This window comes from Hemiscyllium ocellatum, chromosome 25 (assembly GCF_020745735.1).
Source record: "Hemiscyllium ocellatum isolate sHemOce1 chromosome 25, sHemOce1.pat.X.cur, whole genome shotgun sequence".
Classification (NCBI taxonomy): domain Eukaryota; kingdom Metazoa; phylum Chordata; class Chondrichthyes; order Orectolobiformes; family Hemiscylliidae; genus Hemiscyllium; species Hemiscyllium ocellatum.
The window spans coordinates 53,544,456-53,567,595 of record NC_083425.1 but is presented as its reverse complement, the minus strand read 5'-3'; the positions used below and the strand labels follow the sequence as shown (position 1 = coordinate 53,567,595).

The 23,140-nt window shown below is 47.1% G+C and overlaps 1 protein-coding gene across 1 annotated transcript in view; it reads left to right on the top strand.

The window, feature by feature from the left end:
- Positions 1-10,417, top strand: part of LOC132827685 (tripartite motif-containing protein 16-like) — a 37,070-nt gene extending 26,653 nt beyond the window's left edge. Inside the window, exons 5-6 of the mRNA XM_060844343.1 lie at positions 3,084-3,179; positions 6,695-10,417. Of these exons, the coding sequence (XP_060700326.1) occupies positions 3,084-3,179; positions 6,695-7,227 (629 nt within the window). The 3' untranslated portion in view covers positions 7,228-10,417. The remainder of the gene's footprint in view (positions 1-3,083; positions 3,180-6,694) is intronic.
- Positions 10,418-23,140: the final 12,723 nt, after the last annotated feature.

Genomic DNA, 23,140 nt, shown 5'->3' with positions numbered 1-23,140 from the left:
TAATGTTAGCTCCTGCAATGTGGGTAAAGTAACACTGAAAGGTTCTTTCAATGTTTATTACAGTTCCTCATATTAAAGGATATTACAATCACAGGCACTGCTGTGTCAGCTGTACTGCTGCATAATGTGGTCGCAAACAGAAGCACACTTCCTTCATGCTGCAAGTGGCCTGAGTTGAAATGGAATCCGAGACCGTTATGTAATCAGGCCATGTGCCACGATACAGTGATGAATCATGAACACATCTCTTAAACACATAGCGCTTGCTTGGTCTGAGGCATAACCCAATAATCCCTTTCCTCCAAAACAAAAATCACAGTTATACAGAGACATACACTGTAAATTCAACTTTCACTGGAGCAGAGGCCAATTTGATGAGTGTCTCTGTCAGACGTTTGGAGGAGGAATCACACTCTTACCCTCCGCTGCAATACCTTACCTCAAGTCATCAACAGGCACTCAGGGTTTCTGTCGGCACAAGATATTTGGTATTTGTTGATCTAGATGTCAATGAACTAGTCTTGAAATAGTCTCCAGAGCCTTCTGAGTTGCTTTTAATCAAAGAATTTTTATGGTGTAGAAGGAGGTCATCTCGTCCATCATGCCACACCAGATCTATTATCCATTTCTGCTCTATTTCCCCTAATCTCCCTTCTTTTCCCCATTTCCATGCATACAATTGCTATCCAAAAAAAAAATCAATGCCCTCTTGAATGCTTCAATTGAACCTGCCTCCACTATATTTCCAGAGACTGCACGCTATTCCCTGACCACTTGATGTGTGGAATAAGTTTTTTCTCATATCAAGTGCCTATTAGCGGAATGTAAGTATGTAAATACCAGGAGATGTCATAAATGTTCATAGAATTCTTCATGACTGTGTGATCCATGTCCTGTCCTGATGTGACAGGCACTGAAGCAAGTACCAGAGTGAGATAGCTGATGTGTATCCGCAAGGACCACTCCCTTCGTGACTCCCTTGTCAGATCCACACCCCCCACCAACCCAACCTCCACCCCCGGCACCTTCCCCTGCAACCGCAGGAAATGTAAAACTTGCGCCCACACCTCCACACTCACTTCCCTCCAAGGCCCCAAGGGATCCTTCCATATCCGCCACAAGTTCACCTGTACCTCCACACACATCATCTATTGCATCCGCTGCACCCGATGTGGGCTCCTCTATATTGGTGAGACAGGCCGCTTACTTGCGGAACGCTTCAGAGAACACCTCTGGGCCGCCCGAACCAACCTACCCAATCACCCCGTGGCTCAACACTTTAACTCCCCCTCCCACTCCACCGAGGACATGCAGGTCCTTGGACTCCTCCACCGGCAGAACACAACTACACGACGGCTGGAGGAGGAGCGCCTCATCTTCCGCCTGGGAACCCTCCAACCACAAGGTATGAATTCAGATTTCTCCAGCTTCCTCATTTCCCCTCCCCCCACCTTGTCTCAGTCGGTTCCCTCAACTCAGCACCGCCCTTCTAACCTGCAATCCTCTTCCTGACCTCTCCGCCCCCACCCCACTCCGGCCTATCACCCTCACCTTGACCTCCTTCCACCTATCCCACCTCCATCGCCCCTCCCCCTAGTCCCTCCTCCCTACCTTTTATCTTAGCCTGCTTGGCTCTCTCTCTCTTATTCCTGATGAAGGGCTTATGCTCGAAACGTCGAATTCTCTATTCCTGAGATGCTGCCTGGCCTGCTGTGCTTTGACCAGCAACACATTTGCAGCTGAGATAGCTGATGACCATCAGACATCACATCTCATGACTTCATATCAACGAATTCTACCACCAACGTTCAGTACCATCTATAAGATGCATTGCAGCAATTCTCCAAAGATTCTCAGAGAGCATCTTCCAAACCCACAAACTGTACCATCCAGTAGGACAAACGCAGCAGCTATGTGGAAACACCAGCAACTGTGTGTTCCCTTTCAAGCCACTCACCATTCTGACTGGGAAATATATCGCTGTTCCTTCACTGTTCCTGGGTCAAAATTCTGGAACTCCCTCCCTAAGGGCAAGTGGGGGTCCATCCACACCAAGAACTGCAGTAGGTTGGCTAATCATCACCTTCTCTGGGCAGTTAATTAATAATAGACAATGAATGCTGGCCTAGCCAGCGACATGCAGATGCTGTAAGTGAATAAAAACAATTTAACTTCATCTTGGAACCATAAACAGAGCTTTACATTGAATCTAACCTTGTGCTGTCCCTGTCCTGGGAGTATTTGTTGGGGATAGGAAAGATTGAGCTTTACTCTGTATCTAACTCCATACTGTCCCTATCCTGACAATGTTTGATGGGGACAGTGTAGGGGGAGTTTTATACTGTAACTACCCTCATCCTCTCCCTGTCCTGGGAGTTTTTGATGGGGACAGAGTAGAGGAAGGTTTATTCTGCATCTAACCCCATGCTGTCCCTATCCTGGGATTATTTGATGGGGATAGTGTAGAGGAAGGTTTATTCTGTATCTAAGCCCATGCTGTCCCTGTCCCAGGAGTGTTTGATGGGGACAGTGTAGAGGAAGGTTTATTCTGTATCCTAACGCCGTGCTATATTTGTCCCAGGATGTTTAATGGGAAATGTGTTTCATTATTCTAATAACTCCATGCTGTCCCTGTCCTGGGAGTATTTGATGGGGACAGTGTAGAGGAAACGTTATGCTGTATCTAACCCCATGCTGTCCCTGGGAGTATTTGATGGGGACAGTGTAGAGGAAACGTTATGCTGTATCTAACCCCTTGCTGTCCTTGGGAGTGTTTGATGGGGAATGTGTTCCGTTATTCCAAAGCACTTGGAATTAAATCGCTGTTCCTTCACTGTCGCTGAGCCAAAATCCTGGAATTCCCTCCCTCAGGGCATTGTGCGTCAACCCACAGCAGGTGGACTGCAGTGATTCGAGAAGGCAGCTCAACCTCACCTTCTCAAGGGCAACTAGAGGTGGTGAACAAATGCTGGGCCCAGCCAGCGACGCCCACAGCCCATAAGTGAATGAAGACAAAGTAAAACATTAGATGGAGGACACACAAGTTGAATGCCTTTTGACTCTGATTTCTGTCCTATTCACAGATAATGAGAAAGAGATCTACACCAGCCCAGCGATTGTATGTCCCATGGAAACAAAGGCTGATCTCGACAGTAAGCAGAAAGCAGATTATGTACAACGTAAGTATGTGTCTAATATCTGTAGGTCTGAGGAAGTACAGAATCTTAGGACCTAAATCACATTTGAAGTTAACTTTACAGAGCAGCAATGATCCTGCCTTAATCAGTCATAGAGTCATAGTCATAGAGTCATAGATACAGATACAGACCCTTTTGGTCAAACCAATCCAAGTCGACTGCTGCCTCACAGCACCAGGTCCCGGGTTCGATCCCAGCTTTGGGTGACTGTCTGTTTGGAGTTTGCACATTCTCCCCGTGTCTGTGTGGATTTCCTCTCGGTGCTCCGGTTTCCTCCCACAGTCCAAAGATGTGCAGGTCAGGTGAATTGGCCATGCTAAATTGCCCATAGAGTTAGAGGCATTAGTCAGGGGGAAATGGGTCTGGATGGGTTACTCTTCGGAGGGTTGGTGTGGACTGGTTGGGCCGAAGGGCCTGTTTTCACACTGTAGGGAATCTAAAAAAAAATGTCCCCAATCTAAACTAGTCCCACTTGCCTGCATTTGGCCCATATCCCTCTAAACCCTTCCAATTCATGTACCTGTCGAAATGTCTCTTAAATGTTGCAACTGCAGCTGCATCCATCACTTCCTCTGGCAGTTCATTCCACACACTGACCACCCTCTGTGTGAAAACATTGCCCCTGATGTAAGGCCACTGCTGGAACGCTGCATGCAATTCTGGTCTCTGCTATGGGATAGATGTCATAAAACTTGAAAGAGTTTCGAAAAGATTTACAAGGATGTTGCCAGGGTTGAAGGGTTTGAGCTAGAGGGAGAGGCTGGGGCTGTTTTCCCTGAGAGATGACCTTACAGAGGATTATAAAATCATGAGGGACATGAATAGAGAGAAATAGCCAAGGTCTTTTCTGCAGGGTGGGGGCAAGTTCAGAAGTACAGGGCGTAGATTAGATTCCCTACAGTACAGAAACAGGCCCTTTGACCTAACAAGTCTACACCAACCCTCCGAAGAGTAACCCACCTAGACCCATTCCCCTACCCTACATTTGCCCCTGACCAATATACCTAACACTATGGGAAATTTAGCATGGCCAATTCACCTAAGCTGCACATCTTTGGACTGTGGGAGGAAACCACACAGATACAGGGAGAATGTTTAAAGACACAGTCTTCTGAGGCTGGAATTGAACCCAGGTCCCTGGCGCTGTCAGGCAGCAGTGCTAACCACTGAGCCACCATGCCACCAATTTAGGGTGAGAGGGGAAATATTTAAAGGGACCTAGGGAGATCTTTTTCACACAGAGGGTGGTGCGTGAATGGAATGAGCTGCCAGAGGAAGTGGTGGAGGCTGGTACAATTGCAACATTTAAAACACCCACAACATGGGTATATGAATAGAAAGAGTTTAGAGGGATATTGGCCAAGTGCTGGCAAATGGGACTAGATTAATTTAGGATATCTGGTTGGCATGGATGAGTTGGACCAAAGGGTCTGTTTTTATGTGCTACAGCTCTATGACTCTTTATCTTTTTACATTTGCTCCTCCCTCACCTTAAACCTATACCCTGTGGTTTTGAACTCTCCTACTTGAGGAAAAAGAACTTTGCTCTTCTATACCCCTCATAAACCTCTATAACGTCACCCCTCAGAATTTCAATATGGAGAATTGTGAGAGAATACATTTTGGTAATAAAACATAGAAAGACAGTCTAAAACTAAAGGGTGTTATTCTACAGACACAGACTGACCTGGCTGTATACCTGCAGAAGTCATTAAAAGTGGCAGGACAGGTAGAAACTGCAGTGTTCTAGGCTTCATCAGTAGATTGTAAGAGCAGGGGGGTTATGTTGAAGGAATCGGATACTGGTTAATCTCAGCTGAAGTACTGTTTTGTGTACACACACACACACACACACACACACACATTGGGAAGGATTCTACTTGTGTGCAGAGGAGACTGCTCCATCTTGATGCACAATACAGGACACTTTCCTTTGCCTCCATGTTTCAGAGCATCCAGTGGACCTCTGTCTCCCCTGCAGCTCAGTGTCTCCCCCAGCAGAACACATAATTGTCATGGTGCAGGGGAAGACCTTCTTATTCCTTAGCTCAAACCAAACCAATTTCAAACCCTCTGAGACACCCTCTTTCTCTAGCACTGCAAAGCTGCTCAGTCAAAATCCCCTCCCCTCCGTTTTTCTCTCTGCAATATTTTCTGAACATCTTCTAACACGCAGGCCTGTCCTTGCTTGAGCCAGGTTTTTGCTATCACAACATCACAATCTGGCCTGGAAATCTGTGACTGACACTCCCCAATCTACACGCTGTGCATTAACATACATACAGTGTAATCCTAGTTGAGATTTCATTACACTCTCCCTTACTCCAAGTTACTATTAACTTCCTTATTCCCTTACTATTAACTTATTATTCGCTACACGAATGCTACCTGCCTCTCCCATTTTGTGCTCCCTGCTATTACTAATCAATGGTTTCCCTGCTCACGTGGGGACTCAGTGCATCCTCTCTGTGTTCATTAACCAGCTAATTGAGGTTGGATATATGGCCTTGTCCTTATAAAACTGTATGAAACCTTCCCACACCATCCATGGACATTTTAAGCTAGCTTGTTGACTGCTGGTGTTCTATGAATCCCAGCGTGAGTATCACCATAGTTACTGGATTGGGGCCTACTGCAGATTAGCCCAGAAGGCTGTGCTCTGACTCTCAGGTCTCAGATACAGGCCACTCTGAGCTGAAAAGCCTTTGGAATTCTACCTCAGGCCTTTCCTTCCTCAGTCTTTAGTCCCTCTGCTAATCTCTGGCAGCAACAGTCAATTGTGTCAAAGATTGAGAGCTGTAATAGAAGTGTATCTCAACAGTAAAGGAAGAACGGAGAGGTGGGCCGTGTTGTGCATGGTTGGAATACTGACTTTATAGGAACATAAGAACCAGGAGCAGGAGTAGGCCATTTGGCCCATCGAGCCTGTTCCACCATTCAATAAGATCAAGGCAGATATTTTCATGGCCACAGTTCCACTTACCCGCCCGCTCACCATAACCATAACAGTAAGGAATTCCCTTACTGTTGAAAAACTTTTATCTTAACAACATTCAATGAGGTAGCCTCAGCTGCTTAACTAGGCAGAGAGTTCCACAGATTCACAACCCTTTGGGTGAAGAGGTTCCTCCTAAATCAGTTCCCCTTTACTTTGAGGCTATGCCCCCTAGACTTAGTGTCACCGGCCAGAGGAAACAACCTCTAAGTAAAAGTGGAAAGAACTGTGGATGCTGTAAATCAGAGACAGAAATAGAACTTGCTGGAAAAGCTCAGCAAGTCTGGCAACATCTGTGGAGAGAAATCAGAGTGTATGTTTCAGGACGAATGATCGTTTCTAAAGAATGTTAACGCTGATTTCTCTCCACAGATGCTGCCAGACCTGCTGAGCTTTTCCAGGGGCTTCTATTTTTTTCTCCCTGCTTCTACCTTATCGATTGAATCCTGACTGATCACTCCAGAAGGAGTGCTGCATTAATCACTCTCTGTTGTGTCTCCAGACGCTCTCCGGCTGACGTTTGATCTCAACACGGCGCACAAGCACCTCCTTCTGTCGGACGACAACTGCACAGTGACAGATGTTGACCCCGAAAGCGTCCCTTACCCCGAGCACCCCGACAGGTTCAGCAACTTCCCCCAGGTGCTGTGTGCCGAGAGCCTTTCGGGAGGCCGCTGCTACTGGGAGGTGGAGATCAGTGGACATTGGGCGGGAATGGGGGTCACCTACAGGGGGATCAAAAGGAAAGGGTCGAATATGTGCAGCCTTATTGGGCGGAACAGTTTGTCCTGGTGCCTCCTGTACAGCAACAGCAAGTACTCAGCTCTTCACAACAAGCAGGAGGTCAGTCTGCAGTCCGGGAGGTACCAGAGAATTGGCATCTACCTGGACTACCCCGAGGGCACGCTGGATTTTTATGGGATTGACAACACGATGAGTTTGATCCACAGGTTCAAGACAGAGTTCACCGAGCCTGTGTACCCTGCTTTTTGGGTTTTTCTGGGAACATCTCTCCGGATATGCTGGCTGGATTAGGAGCGTGCTAATTTCTACTTCCCAAGTGTCTTCTAGCCTGCACTGTCAGAGATGGGATCACACGTGGTGCACAGAGGCAGTGATCAGAGAGCCTGGATTAACTGTGGAACACATGCTGTCACATTGGAGTGGATGAGGCGAGTAACTGATACATTCAACTAAATAAACTGCTGTAATATCTCAGCAGGCCAGCCAGTGGGAGACTAAGGGTTAGCATCAGTCCCTGAGTGGCAGAACTGCGTGAGATGTTTAGCAAATCCCACCTTGATGTCGGGATCACCTTGCATCATCTGGTGTAGCATATAGTGTGGCAAGGTACTCACTAGCAAGTTCCCAACAGGTGCCCACTGTCAATTTGTTAAAAGCCTTGCTAACAGCGTAACTTGCCATTTTCTCAAGCTCACTAACAAACTAGTCATCAGGAGACCAGAGTGGGTTCCAGGTGGGTTCAACTCTCTGCTTGTTCAGAAAGAGATGCTGGACACTGGGCACTAAAATCTCAAGGGGTGCTCCACAGGCACTGGCCACATGCAACCATGTCCATGGCATCTGACATATGCCAGCCTCTTGAACATCTCCAATCCACTGATGGGACACTTCTGCTCTTCAACGCTACACCTCAGGCAACTCTGGTAACTCGCATTGTAATGCTACAGCAAGCATGCTAGTGTGCTCAGGGGCACACACCCAGCTCATAGAATATCTCCACTGTGGAATGAGACCATTGGGCCCATCAAGTCTGCACCGACCCTTTGCAGAGAATGTCATGGAGAGGACCAGGCTGCAGCTCCAAGCTCTTCAATAGCTGTTATACAGAAACATCACAGAAACCCTACAGTGTGGAAACAGGCCATTCAGCAAGTCCTCACCCACCATCCGAAGCGTAACACACCCAGACCCATTCCCCTACCCTATTATCACCCTGACTAAATCACCTAACCTACACATCCCTGAACACTATGGGCAATTTAGCATGGCCAATACATCTAACCTGCACATCTTGGGAATGTGGGAGGGAACTGGAGCACCCAGAGGAAACGAGGAGAATGTGCAAACTCCACACAGACAGTCGCCGGAAGCTGGGATCGAACCCGGGTCCCTGGCGCTGTGAGGCCGCAATGCTAACAACTGCACCACCGTGCCACCTAGAGTTGTTAGGATTTGGAATGCTCTGCCTGGGGAGTGGTGAAGGTGGATTCTACTGGGGGTTTCAAAAGAGACCGGAATAGGTATTTGAAATGGATGACGTTGGAGGGTGCAGGGATAGGGCAGGACAATGGGACTAGCTCTTTCAGGAGCTGGTACAAATACAATGGGTCAAATGGCCTCCTTCTGCAATGTAAAATTCTACAATTCTATTTTTGGCCTTGAACTCAGCCAACTGAGAGGGGGTAGTGAGCCAGTGGTCAGAGAGGAAACATTGATGATTACACTTTGCACTTTGTCAAGGAGTCAGAGAACAACTCATTAGAGAGTCATACAGATGTACAACAGCCCCTTCGCTCCAACTCATCCATGCCTACCAGATATCCTCACCTAATCTAGTCTCATTTATAGAGTCATAGAGTCATAGAGATGTACAGCACAGAAACAGACCCTTCTGTCCAACCCAATCTAGTCCCACCTGCCAGCACCCGGCCCATATCCCTCCAAACCCTTCCTATTCATATACCCATCCAAATGCCTTTTAAACGTTGCAATTGTACCAGCCTCCACCACATCCTCTGGCAGCTCATTCCTTACACGTATCACCCTCTGTGTGAAAAAGTCGCCCCTTAGGTCCCTTTACTATCTTTCCCATCTCATGCTGAACCTATCTCCTCTAGTTCTGGACTCCCCACCCCAAGATCTCAGGGAGGAGTGATGTCTGTTGCCATTGCTCTCAGTATCTGCCCAGCAACAGTGTGTTTGAGCGACAGGAGGCTGAGGTACAATTCACCCCAGCTCATCCTGACCTCACCTTCCAGTAGCATCATTGCGTTAGGAAGACTGGAACATCATGGTCATGGGAACCCTCTCAGTCTAATGTGGCCCTTTATCACTAATCCTTCATCAGCCCCCAACAATCTAACAGGATAGACCGGGTAAACACAGGGAGCATGTTCCTCATGGCCAGGGGATCCAGAACCAGGGTTGAGGAAGTGGGGTTGGCCATTTGGGACTGAAATGGAGATAAGTGTTTTCACCCAGAAAGGGGGAGGGGGAGGAGTGTGTGGAACTATCTGCCATCAAAAATAGTTGAGGCCAAAACATTGAATGTTTTCAGAAAGGAGTTAGATTTAGTTCTTAGGGCTAAAGGTACCAAAAGGGGAGAGAGCAGGAAGAGGATATTGAATTAGATGATCAGCCAGGGTCATATTGAATGGTGGAGCAGGATAAGTGGTTTACTCATGTTCATATTTTCCTGGATTAATATCCTGGAATTGTGTCTCTCTGTATTTATTCATGGGATGTGCGCATCACTGGCAAAGCCATTCCTAACTGCCCTTGAACTTTGTGGTTTCCTTCTACAACTCAGAGTGTAGGAGAGAGGCTTGGGGTCAGGCTGGGTAAAGATAGCAGATTTCCCTCACTAAGCAAAGGGATTTACCCCCTTTAACCACAAAGGCTTCAGTGAGCTGGGTGGATGTTTACAACAAAAGGCAGTGACCACATGGTACCATTGATTTCAAATTATTTTATCGCGCTGAATTAAGCAGACGTGGCGAAATGTGAACCCATGTCCCCAGAACATTAGCCGGCGTATCTGAACCTCCTGTCCCAGGGTCGTACAATGTACCATGTCCTCCTGCTTAGCTTCAATTCTCTCCCTATCCCACCATGGCATCATCCACACCCCCACAGACACAAAACTCAACAACTCCCTCATAGAGAAGGTCTGAGAACACACTCGACAAGAAAATAAAATGTCGTGTGTCTATAAAGGTTTCCTATAATAGCATAAACAACTGGACTTGACCAGTTCCTGCTCGACTGCACCATGGAACCATTGAACACATTGTTGATGTCACCAGATGGGATGAGTCAATCTTCAAGATCAATTCACAGCATTCTCAAACTTGAATTTTAGAATCATTTTATAATGAACATATCGAATTTTATTTAACTTCAGGTATATTTATATCCATGATATTTCAAACATTAAGCATCTTTTAAGGAATCCTGTTCCATGTTTAATTGGTTTGAAATACACTGCACTTTGAATTAAACTGTTACAAAGTAATCCTTGTTTTTTCAATAAAGTTGGCGGGTATTAATTACTGTGTCTACGATTCACTACAGCTAAGCCAAGGCTTCAGTTCATTTTACAATCTGAACATCCGCACCTTCGGCAGTGCTGTACTCCCTCAGTCCTGTAGTAAGCCTTGAGTCCTGGAGTGGGAGAATAGGCAGTGTACGATCTCCAGTGCCTGGGCTTGTCCTCCTCATCTGTATTTTTCTTTTATTCTTTTTCCTTCTACCCCTTCTTTTTCTCTCAAAACCAACCTGATAAAGATGGTTCTTCAGCAAGAGTTGACTTGGATGAGCTCTGGAGTGGCTGCGTGTTTTCAGAGGCAGTGTGGCTGCAGAGTCAGTCGGTCGGTCAGCCTGTGACGCAAGGAGTGGGGCTCTCACTCTCACTCTGGCGGTGGCATAGTGTGGGCTGGTGTAGCCAGGAGTGGGACACTCTCTCTGGGACATAGAACATAGAAAAATATAGCTCAGTACAGGCCCTTTGGCACTCGATGTTGCGCCGATCCAAGCCCACCTAACCTACACTAGCCCACTAACCTCCATATGCCTATCCAATGCCTGTTTAAATGCCCATAAAGAGGGAGAGTCCACCACTGTTACTGGCAGGGCATTCCGTGGACTCACGACTCGCTGAGTAAAGAATCTACCCCTAACATCTGTCCTATACCTACCACCCCTTAATTTAAAGCTACCACCCCCTCGTAACAGCTGACTCCATACGTGGAAAAAGGTTCTCATTGTCAACCCTATTTAAACCCCTAATCATCTTGTACACCTCTATCAAGTCACCCCAAAACTTCTTTTCTCCAATGAAAACAGCCCCAAGTGCCTCAGCCTTTCCTCATACAATCTTCCTACCATACCAGGCAACATCCTGGTAAACCTCCTCTGCACCTGTTCCAGTGCCTCCACATCCTTCCTATAGTATGGCGACCAAAACTGCACACAATACTCCAGATGCGGCCGCACCAGAGTCTTATACAACTGCACTCAGGACTCCGGATCTCAATTCCTCTACCAATAAAAGCCAGTACGCCATATGCCTTCTTCACAGCACTATTTACCTGGGTGGCAACTTTCAGAGATCTGTATACATGGACACCAAGATCCATTTGCTCATCCACACTACCAAGTATCCGACCATTAGCCCAGTACCCCATCTTCTTGTTACTCTTACCAAAGTGAATCACTTCACACTTACCTACATTGAACTCCATTTGCCACCTTTCTGCCCAGCTCTGCAGCTTATCTATATCTCACTGTAACCTGCCACATCCTTCCTCACTGTCAACAACTCCACCGACTTTCGTATCATGTGCAAACTTGCTCACCCAACCTTCTGGCCCCTCCTCCAGGTCATTTATAAAAATGACAAACAGCAATGGTCCCAAAACAGATCCTTGTGGAACACCGCTAGTAACTGCACTCCAAGATGAACCTTTACCATCAACTACTACCCTCTGTCTTCTTCCAGCCAGCCAATTCCTAATCCAAACCTCAATGCCATACCTCCGTATTTTTTGCAGTAGCCTACCATGGGGAACCTTAACAAAAGCCTTACTAAAATCCATATACACCACATTTACTGCTTTACCCTCGTCCACCTCCTTAGTCACCTTCTTAAAGAATTCAATAAGGTTTGTGAGGCACGACCTGCCCTTCACAAAACCATGCTGGCTATCCTTGATCACATTATTCCTATCCAGATGTTCATAAATCCTATCCCTTACAATTCTCTCTAAGACTTTGCCCACAACAGAAGTGAGACTCACTGGCCTATAGTTACTAGGATTATCCCTACTCCCCTTCTTGAACAAGGGAACCACATTTGCTATCCTCCAGTCTTCTGGCACTATTCCTGTAGACAACGAGGACATAAAAATCAAGGCCAATGGCTCTGCAATCTCCTCCCTTGCTTCCCAGAGAATCCTAGGATAAATGCCATCAGGCCCAGGGGACTTATCTATTTTCACCCTTTCCAGAATTTCCAACACCTTTTCCCTACATACCTCAAAGTCATCCATTCTAATTAATTGTGACTCAATATTCACATTGGCAACAATGTCCTGTTCCTGAGTGAATACTGACGAAAAGTATTCATTCAGTGTCTCCCCAATCTCTTCAGCCTCCACACACAACTTCCCACTACTATCCTTGACTGGACCTATTCCTACCCTAGTCATTCTTTTATTCCTGACATACGTATAGAAAGCCTTTGGGTTTTCCCTAATCCTACCAACTAAGGACTTTTCATGTCCCTTCCTTGCTGCTCTTAGCTCTCTCTTTAGATCCTTCCTGGCTACCTTATAACTCTCAATCGCCCCAAGTGAACCTTCACGCCTCATCTTTACATAGGCCGCCCTCTTCCCTTTACCAAGGGATTCCAATTCCTTATTAAACCACGGCTCCCTCACACGACCCTTTCCTCCCTGCCTGACAGGTACATACTTATCAAGGACACTCAATAGTTGCTCCTTGAACAAGCTCCACATATCGATTGTGCCCTTCCCTTGAAGCCTACTTTTCCAAGCCACCCATCCTAAGTCATGCCTCACCGCATCATAATTTCCCTGCCCCCAGCTATAACTCTTGCCCTGCAGTACACACTTATCCCTCTCCATCACTAGAGTAAAAGTCACCGAATTGTGGTCACTGTCCCCAAAGTGCTCACCTACCTCCAGTTCTAAAACCTGGCCTGGTTCATTACCCAGAACCAAATCCAGTATGGCCTCACCTCTTGTTGGCCTGTCTACATATTGTGTCAGGAAACCCTCCTGCACACATTGGACAAACACCGACCCATCTAACGTACTCGAGCTACAGCTTTCCCAGTCAATATTGGAAAGTTAAAGTCCGTCATAATAACCACCCTATTACTTTCACTCTTCTCCTGAATCATCCTCGCAATCCTTTCTTCTACGTCTCTAGGACTATTAGGAGGCTTGTAGAAAACTCCTAACAGGGTGACCTCACCTTTCCTATTTCTAACCTCAGCCCAATCTACCTCAGATGGCGAGTCTTCATCCATTGTCCTTTCCACCGCTGTAATACTATCTTTGACAAGCAATGCCACACCTTCCCTTCTTTTACCCCCATCTCTGACCCTACTAAAACATTTAAACCCTGGAACCTGCAACAGCCATAGTGTGGGTTGGTGTAGCCCAGAGCGGGACACTCTCTCTGGGGCATGGTGTGGGCTGGTATAGCCCAGAGCGGGACATTCTCATGGGGGGATGGCATGGGTTGGTGTAGTCCAGAGCGGGACATTCTCACGGGGGGATGGCATGGGTTGGTGTAGCATGGAGTGGGATTTTGCCTGCGGTGTACTGTAGCAACTGAGAAGGAAAATGTTGGACTCCCTTTAAATTATCTTGTTTTATTCTGTAAATGGCGCTTATGTATGAGCAATGGTATACACTTTTCACTGTATTTTCTGTAAAATGGATGTGACAATGAAGGATATTTAGTAAGATGAATCCTTGCAGCTACTAAGTGAACCACAACAGGACAGGTTTCCTATTAAGACTGAGACCCTGACCTTCCTGTTTCCTGCCACATCAACAGCCCACCCTGTTCCCTGGCTAGTATCTCTGTCTCAGCCTTGCTGCAGTGCTCCAGAGAAGCTCAGCACAAGCTAGAAGATCAGAGCCTCATTTTCCACTTGGGGACCCCCCGGTCTTCTGGACTCAATATTGAGCTCAACACTTTTATGTCTTAAGGCACTTCCTTCCATGTCCTTACCCCAAACCCCACACACCAGGCCTTTTTGTCACATTATACCCCTTGTTAGCCATTAACAGTCCCCATTATTCACCCTCCCAGCCAGATCATTATCAACTCTTTTGTTTGTCAAATTGTCCTTGTCTCAGTATGGGCTCTATCCCTATCCAATGGCTGACCTCTGACCCCCTCACTCCTCCACCCTAACATCTCCATAAAAACCAACATTTTCCATCTGCCATCAAGTTCTGAGGAAGGGGCACTCAACCCGAAACGTTAACTCTGCTTTCTCTCCACAGATGCTGCCAGACCTGTTGAGCTTTTCCAGCAACTTCTGTTTTATTGCTGCAGTGGTATCCCCTCACCTCGTTGATCTAATATCTGCTCTGTAGCTGATGTCTGTTGGGTTCAGCTGACCTGGTTTATGCTTGTGTGTGTGAGTGTGTGTGTGTGTGAGTGTGTGTGTGTGTGTGAGTGTGTGTGTGTGTGAGTGTGTGTGTGTGTGTGAGTGTGTGTGTGAATGTGTGTGTGTGTGTGTGGAGCAGGGAGCTCTGTTTGGGGTCTGTGCTCCTGATTGGAACGGAGTGAGTCAGACTGGTACAGCTCCCGTGTGGATAAGATCCTGGCTCATAATCAAAATTTACTGAGATGCTGGGTGTCCCAGTAAAGGCTGACACTCTTAGAGAGAAAGAGACTCGCAGGAAAATAGCAAGAATGGGTCCAGGCAGGAGAAAGTGTCCATTCTCGTCATCCTGACCCAACACCGCTCTGATCAAAAAGTCCATTTGCTCAACACTCCTTCCTTGCAATAACAAAAGTCTCTGGTTGACCTTTTAATGTCAACCATAACATACGTTTTGGCGACACGTTACTATCACGTGAATGAACGAGGTCCAATGGCGTAGAGTAATGTCCCGACCACTGGGCCAGAGGCTCTGAGCACAAATTCCGTGCCCAACTTTGTGAACGACAGAAAGAATGTTTGCGATGTGGTTCAAAGGACAGGGAATCCTCCTAGCACTTCATTATTTCCCACAGGAAGAAACAGAAAGTAATGTGAGTAATTTATTAATAAAAAAAGCAGGTTAACATTCTCATAGCAGGGGTGAGTAATATGTCCTGAGGCCCTCATATTAAATTAAACTGCAATCCCTCACACCGATTTATACCGGGATTTAAAAATATCACCCCCAAAATCACACCGTCTTTCTGCACGTAGACCCTCAGCTATCGCAACAAGTATATTTCTAATGGCCCAAATCCTCAGCCTGAGAAGTCTTTGAGATTGAAGGTCATAGGTGGACAGTCCTCCCTGCATTTCCCATGGGCTTAACCCATCCCGTCTACACATCCCAGAACACTACGGGCAATTTAGCATGGCCAATCCAGCCCAGGCCCAACCATCTTCTGGTGCTCCATCAATGACCTTCCCTCCATCATAAGGTCAGAAGTGGGGGTGTTCGCCGATGATAGCAAAACGCTCAGCACCATTCGCAACTCCTCAGACACTGAAGCCATCTGTATTAAGGTGCAACAGGATCTGGACAATATCCAGGCCTGAGAAAAAGCAAGGACTGCAGATGCTGGAGGTCAGAGTTGAAAAATATCCAGGCTTGGGCTGACAAGTGGCAAGTAACATTTGCATCACACAAATACCAGGCTATGACCACCTTCAACGTGAAAAACGTTAACCAATGACCAACGATAGTCATCATTGACATCACAGTCATTCAATGTTCCACTATTAATCCTGGGGGTTACCATTGACCAGAAATGGAACTGGACCAGCCGTAAAAATACTGTGGGTAATTGAGCAGATCAGAGGTGAGGAATAGTGCAGTAAGTAACTGACCTCCTGATCCCAAAGCCTGTCCATCATCTACAAGGCACTTGCCTGGATGGGGACAGCTCTAACAACACTCAGGGAGCTTGACGCCATCCAGGACAAAGCAGCCTGCTTGATTGGCACCACATAGAACATAGAACATAGAACAATACAGCACAGAACAGGCCCTTCGGCCCACGATGTTGTACCGAACATCTATCCTAGATTAAGCACCCATCCATGTACCTATCCAATTGCCGCTTAAAGGTCGCCAATGATTCTGACTCTACCACTCCCACGGGCAGCGCATTCCATGCCCCCACCACTCTCTGGGTAAAGAACCCACCCCTGACATCTCCCCTATACCTTCCACCCTTCACCTTAAATTTATGTCCCCTTGTAACACTCTGTTGTACCCGGGGAAAAAGTTTCTGACTGTCTACTCTATCTATTCCTCTGATCATCTTATAAACCTCTATCAAGTCACCCCTCATCCTTCGCCGTTCCAACGAGAAAAGGCCGAGAACTCTCAACCTATCCTTGTACGACCTATTCTCCATTCCAGGCAACATCCTGGTAAATCTTCTCTGCACCCTCTCCAAAGCTTCCACATCTTTCCTAAAGTGAGGCGACCAGAACTGCACACAGTACTCCAAATGTGGCCTAACCAAAGTCCTGTACAGCTGCAACATTACTTCACGACTCTTGAATTCAATCCCTCTGCTAATGAACGCTAATACACCATAGGCCTTCTTACAAGCTCTATCCACCTGAGTGGCAACTTTCAAAGATCTATGTACATAGACCCCAAGATCCCTCTGTTCCTCCACCTGACTAAGAACCCTACCGTTAACCCTGTATTCCGCATTCTTATTTGTTCTTCCAAAATGGACAACCTCACACTTGACAGGGTTGAACTCCATCTGCCACTCTTCAGCCCAGCTCTGCATCATATCTAAGTGCCTTTGCAGCCGACAACAGCCCTCCTCCACAACTCCACCAATCTTCGTATCATAATGTGCAAGCATTCACCTCCAACACCAGTGCTCAGTAGCAGCAGTGTGCACCATCTACAAGATGCACTGCAGATATTCACCAAGGCTCCTTAGACAGCACTTTCTAAACCACAACCTGGAAGGAGAAGGGCAGCAGACACACGGGAAGGCTACCACTTGTGAGTTCCCCTCCAAGCCACCCTCCTGACTTGGAAACATAAAGCCATTCCTTCACTGAGTCAAAATCTGAATGGCATTGTGGGTCTATCTATCTCTCCTAGGCTGCAGTTCAAGAAAGCATCTCACTGGCACTTTCTGATGGGCAACTGGGAATGGGCAATGATTCCCATGTTCCATGAAGGAGAAGAGCCCAGAGAGAAAAGCTGGTAAAAGGACTTGTGAGATGGTCTGTGACTTTAGAGGCAGATACTGTCATCCTGACATCTGCTCTGTACATTTTTTTAAAAGTTTATTTTTATGATTAGTGATCCCTGTCAATCCTGAGAAAGTGTCAGTACAACTTCGAAGGGTTTTTGTGGTTCACTAGACACCAGGCCAGATAAGGATAACAAACGTTCCTTCCATCAAGCCCGCTGGATTCTCACCACAGCTTGGTGATAACTGTATTCAGGACCGACGTTTATTCCCATATTTTTATGAAGTTTTAAAAACACCCTTGCTGAAATCTGACATCAGATTATCAAGATTATTAGTCAGAGACAGACCAACAACAACAAAAATAAACTTGCATTTATATAGTGCGAGGAACAGACCAAAATAGCTCAAAACCTTTCAATGGGATCATAATGACACTGAGGCAAAGGATGGGTGGCATGGTGGCACTAGGGGCCTGGGTTCAATTCCACCTTCAGGAGACTGTCTCACATTCCACCCTGACCTTAAATTTACCTGGACCATCTCTGACACCTCCCTCTCCTTCCTGGACCTCTCCATCTCCATTAATGACAACCGACTTGACACTGACATTTTTTACAAACCCACTGACTCCCACAGCTACCTGGATTACACTCTTCCCACCCTACCTCTTGCAAAAATGCCATCCCATATTCCCAATTCCTCTGCCTCCGCTGCATCTACTCCCAGGAGGACCAGTTCCACCATAGAACACACCAGATGGCCTCCTTCTTTAGAGACCATAATTTCCCTTCCCACGTGGTTAAAGATGCTCTCCAATGCATCTCGTCCACATCCTGCACCTCTGCCCTCAGACCACACCCCTCCAACCGTAACAAGGACAGAACGCCCCTGGTGCTCACCTTCCACCCTACCAACCTTCGCATAAACCAAATCATCTGCCGACATTTCCGCCACCTCCAAAAAGACCCCACCACCAGGGATATATTTCCCTCCCCACCCCTTTCCGCCTTCTGCAAAGACCGTTCCCTCCGTGACTACCTGGTCATGTCCACGCCCCCCTACAACCCACCCTCCCATCCTGGCACTTTCCCCTGCCACCGCAGGAACTGTAAAACCTGTGCCCACACCTCCTCCCTCACCTCTATCCAAGGCCCTAAAGGAGCCTTCCACATCCATCAAAGTTTTACCTGCACATCCACTAATATCATTTATTGTATCAGTTGCTCCCAATGCGGTCTCCTCTACATTGGGGAGACTGGGCGCCTCCTAGCAGAGCACTTTAGGGAACATCTCCGAGACACCCGCACCAATCAACCATACCGCCCTGTGGCCCAACATTTCAACTCCCCCTCCCACTCTGCTGAGGACATGGAGGTCCTGGGCCTCCTTCACCGCCGCTCCCTCACCACCAGACGCCTGGAGGAAGAATGCCTCATCTTCCGCCTCGGAACACTTCAACCCCAGGGCATCAATGTGGACTTCAACAGTTTCCTCATCTCCCCTTCCCCCACCTCACCATAGTTCCTAACTTCCAGCTCAGCACTGTCCCCATGACTTGTCCGGACTTGTCCTACCTGCCTATCTCCTTTTCCACCTATCCACCCCACCTTCTCCTCCCTGATCTATCACCTCCATCGCCTCCCCCACTCACCTACTGTACTCTATGCTACTTTCTCCCCACCCCACCCTCCTCTAGCTTATCTCTCCACGCTTCAGGCTCTCTGCCTTTATTCCTGATGAAGGGCTTTTGCCCGAAACGTTGATTTCACTGCTCCTCGGATGCTGCCTGAACTGCTGTGCTCTTCCAGCACCACTGATCCAGAATCTGGTTTCCAGCATCTGCAGTATTGTTTTTACCTCTGTCTGTGTGAAGTTTGCACATTCTCCCTGTGTCTGTGTGGGCTTCTGCCCACAATCCAAAGATGTGCAGACTAGTTGGGTTAGCCATAGGAAATGCAGTGTTACAGGAATTGGGTGGATTTGGGTAGGATGCCCTTCAGAGAGTTGGTGTGAACTCAAAGGCTGAATGGCCTGCTTCCATCTTATCAGGAATCCATGAGGTATTTGGATAAGTGCCATCAAAGGAGTAGGTTTTAAAGAGAGTCCTAGAGTTGGAGAGCAAGGAAAAAGATGTCTGCAGATTTAGTTCAAGACCTTAGGTTGTAGGCAGTTGGAGTGCAATAAAAGCTCAAGGTCATGGGGCTTATAAAGTTAAAAATCACACAACACCATGTTCCTGATGAAGGAGCAGGGCTTGGAAAGCTAGTGCTTCCAATTAAACCTGTTGGACTATGACCTGGTGTTGTGTGATTTTTAACTTTGTACACCTCAGTCCAACACCATCATCTCCAAGTCATGGGGCTGCCTCTCCAATTTAACTTCCAACACCATTTGCTCTCCTTGACCTGCAATATCCTATTTCCACTGCAGGTGGCAGTGCTCACCACAAATTCTGATTTGTGTACAGTATTAGCACAACCACACCCGGCCTGCTTTTCCAAGCAGTAAGGGCAATTTCTGAACCATTTCCTTCCGTTTCCTTCCATTTTGTTCCCATTTCAGACAGTGAGTCAAAGCAGCACAAAAAACCCCACAACTCTTTGCAGATTTTCATCTAAAACTCGGATGAAAGGTCAAAGCTGCTTCGGGTGAATGTTAAAAGATTCTATGGCAGTGTTCTGAAGAGCAGACGAGATCTTAACTGCTGTCTAAATCAATACCTACCCCTCAATCAACATTACAGAAACAATAATATCACCTTATTGTTCACTTGGAGGGTGGTATTGTGTAACATGAAGGGCTGTCGAGGCCAGGTCACTGAGTATATTAAAGAAACATTTGTAGAGGCAAAAGGCATCGAGGGGCCTGGCGAGAGAGTGGGAGTGTGATGTTGAGACAAAAGATCATGATCATGCTGGAGTGGGTCTATGGTTTATCCGTGTTAGTATTTTCTGTGTTTCTATAATCATATTGCTGACCACAGTCATATTTTAAACGCAGTGATGGTCGTGTGTGATGCTGACACAGGCAGCAGCTGACACTTGCCTTGGCCCCCTCCTGTGGCTGCCGATGGTGCCCAGGTCTGTCCACAGCACATAACTCTGAAACTGTCTGCTCCTCTGAGATTCCTGGGCTGGGTTAATCCTGCAGTGGGCCCATGCGCCCCACCGTTGATGTTGCTACTTTCAGCTGCCTGGGTGTGGGACTCTGGAACTCTGCCCCTAAAGCTTTCCCTCTCGCTTTCCCTCATTATGTCACTCCTTAACATCCAACATGGCAGTGAAGTAGGACACTTCACTGCAGCTTCATCAGGTTCTTTTTGAATTATAGAGTCATAGAGATGTACAGCATGGAAACAGACCCTTTGGTCCAACCCGTCCATGCTGACCTGATATCCCAACCCAATCTAGTCCCACCTGCCAGCACCCGGCCCATATCCCTCCAAACCCTTCCTATTCATATACCCATCCAAATGACTCTTAAATGTTGCAATTGTACCAGCCTCCACCACTTCCTCATTCTATACACGTACCACCCTCTGCGTGGAAAAGTTGCCTCTTAGGTCTCTTTTATATCTTTCCCCTCTCACCTTAAACCTATGCCCTCTAGTTCTGAACTCCCAGACCTCAGGGAAAAGACTTTGCCTATTTACCCTATCCATGCCCCTCATAATTTTGTAAACCTCTATAAGGTCACCCCTCAGCCTCTGACACTCCAGGGAAAGCAGCCCCAGCCTGTTCAGTCTCTCCCTGTAGCTCAGATCCTCCAACCCTGGCAACATCCTTGTAAATCTTTTCTGAACCCTTTCAAGTTTCACAACACCTTTCCGATAGGAAGGAGACCAGAATTGCACGCAATATTCCAACAGTGGCCTAACCAATGTCCTGTACAGTCACAACATAACCTCCCAACTCCTGTACTCAATATACGCTGACCAATAAAGGAAAGCATACCAAAGGCCTTCTTCACTCTCCTAGCTACCTGTGACTCCTTGAATTGAATTTATTGTTACATGTACCGAGGCACAGTGAAAAGCTTTGTCTTGCGAGCAATACAGACAGATCACAGAGTTAAGTAGGATAGATAGTAAATAATAGGTAAACAAAGCGGCAAAAACAGAAACACAGGGACAGGCGGATGTTAAGAGTTTGTGAGTCCATTCTAACAACAGTCAGGTAGAAACTATTTTGAAACTGGCTGGTGCGTGTGTTCAGGCTTCTGTACCTTCTCCCCGATGGTAGAGGTTGTAAAAAAACATTGCCGTGGGATGGATCTTTGAGAATGCTGGCGGCCTTTCCCTGACAGTGGGACTGGGAGATGGATTCTATAGATGGGAGATTGGCCTTTGTGATTGTCCGGACCGAGTTTACCATGCTCTGTAAACGTCTCTGATCGTGAATGGTACAGCTGCCATACCAGGTAGTGATACACCCAGATAGAATGTTCTCAATGGCACACCTATAAAAGTTGGCGAGGGTATTCACCGTCATGCCAAATTTCCTCAGCTGCCTGAGGAAGAAGAGATGTTGTTGGACCTTTGTAACCAGTGCGTCCACATGAAGAGTCCAAGAAAGTTTGTTGTGGATGACCACTCCCAGGAACTTGGTACTCTCCACTCATTCCACCTCTGTGATGTTAATGTGTAGGGAGGGGGGGCATGAGTAACATCCCGCCAAAAGTCAATAATGATTTCCTTGGTTTTGCTGGCATTGAGAGCTAGGTTGTTCTCAATGCACCATTTTCCCAGGTCTTCCACCTCCTGTCTGTGGTCTGTTTCATCGCCATCTGAGATTCGACTGACTATGGTGGTGTCATCAGTGAATTTGTAAATGGCATTAATCTGGTATTTGGTGACGCAGTCATGGGTATACAGTGAGTACAGTAGGGGGCTGAGTACACACCCCTTGGGGGCTCCAGTGTTGAGTGTTAGTGAGGATGAAATATTGTCCCCAATCTTCACTGATTGTGGCCTGTGGGTCAGGAAACTGAGGATCCAGTTGCAGAGAGTGGGGCTTAGTCCAAGATCACTAAGTTTAGTAATCAGTCTCGAGGGGATAATAATGTTGAAGGCTGAACTGTGATCAATGAGTAGGATTCTTACATCACTGTTCTTGGTGTCAAGACGTTCGAGGGAGGAGTGAAGGGCAAGTGATATGGGCATCTGACATGGATCAGTTGGTCCGATAGGAAAATTGGAGTGGGTGAAGAGTAGTGGGGAGGCTGGAGGTGATTAATGCCATGACCAGCCTTTCAAAGCACTTCATGACCACTGACGTTAGGGCCACTGGGCGGGAGGCATTGAGACATGCTGCATGAGCCTTCTTAGGCACAGGGATGATGTTGGCCTCTTGAAACAGGCAGGGACAGTGGCCTGCTGCAGAGAGAGGTTGAAGATGTCAGAGAAGACCTCTGCCAGTTGATCTGTGCTTACTCTGAGTGCACGGCCTGGTACTCCGTCTGGTCCCATTGCTTTCCTTGGATTCACACAAAGGAAAACTGATCTGACTTCTGATGCAGTGATTTATTTCTCTTTTTGAGATTTCTTTCCTCCTTTGCTAGGGGCAACACGGTGGCTCAGTGGTTAGCTCTGCTGCCTCACAGCAGCAGGGTCCCAAATTCGATTCCACCTTGGGTAACTGTCCGTGTGGAGTTTGCACATTCTCTCTGTGTCTGTGTGGGTTTCCTCCCACAGTCCAAAGATGTGCAGGTTAGTTAAATTGGCCATGTTAAATTGCCCGTTGTGTTAGGTGCATTAGTCAGG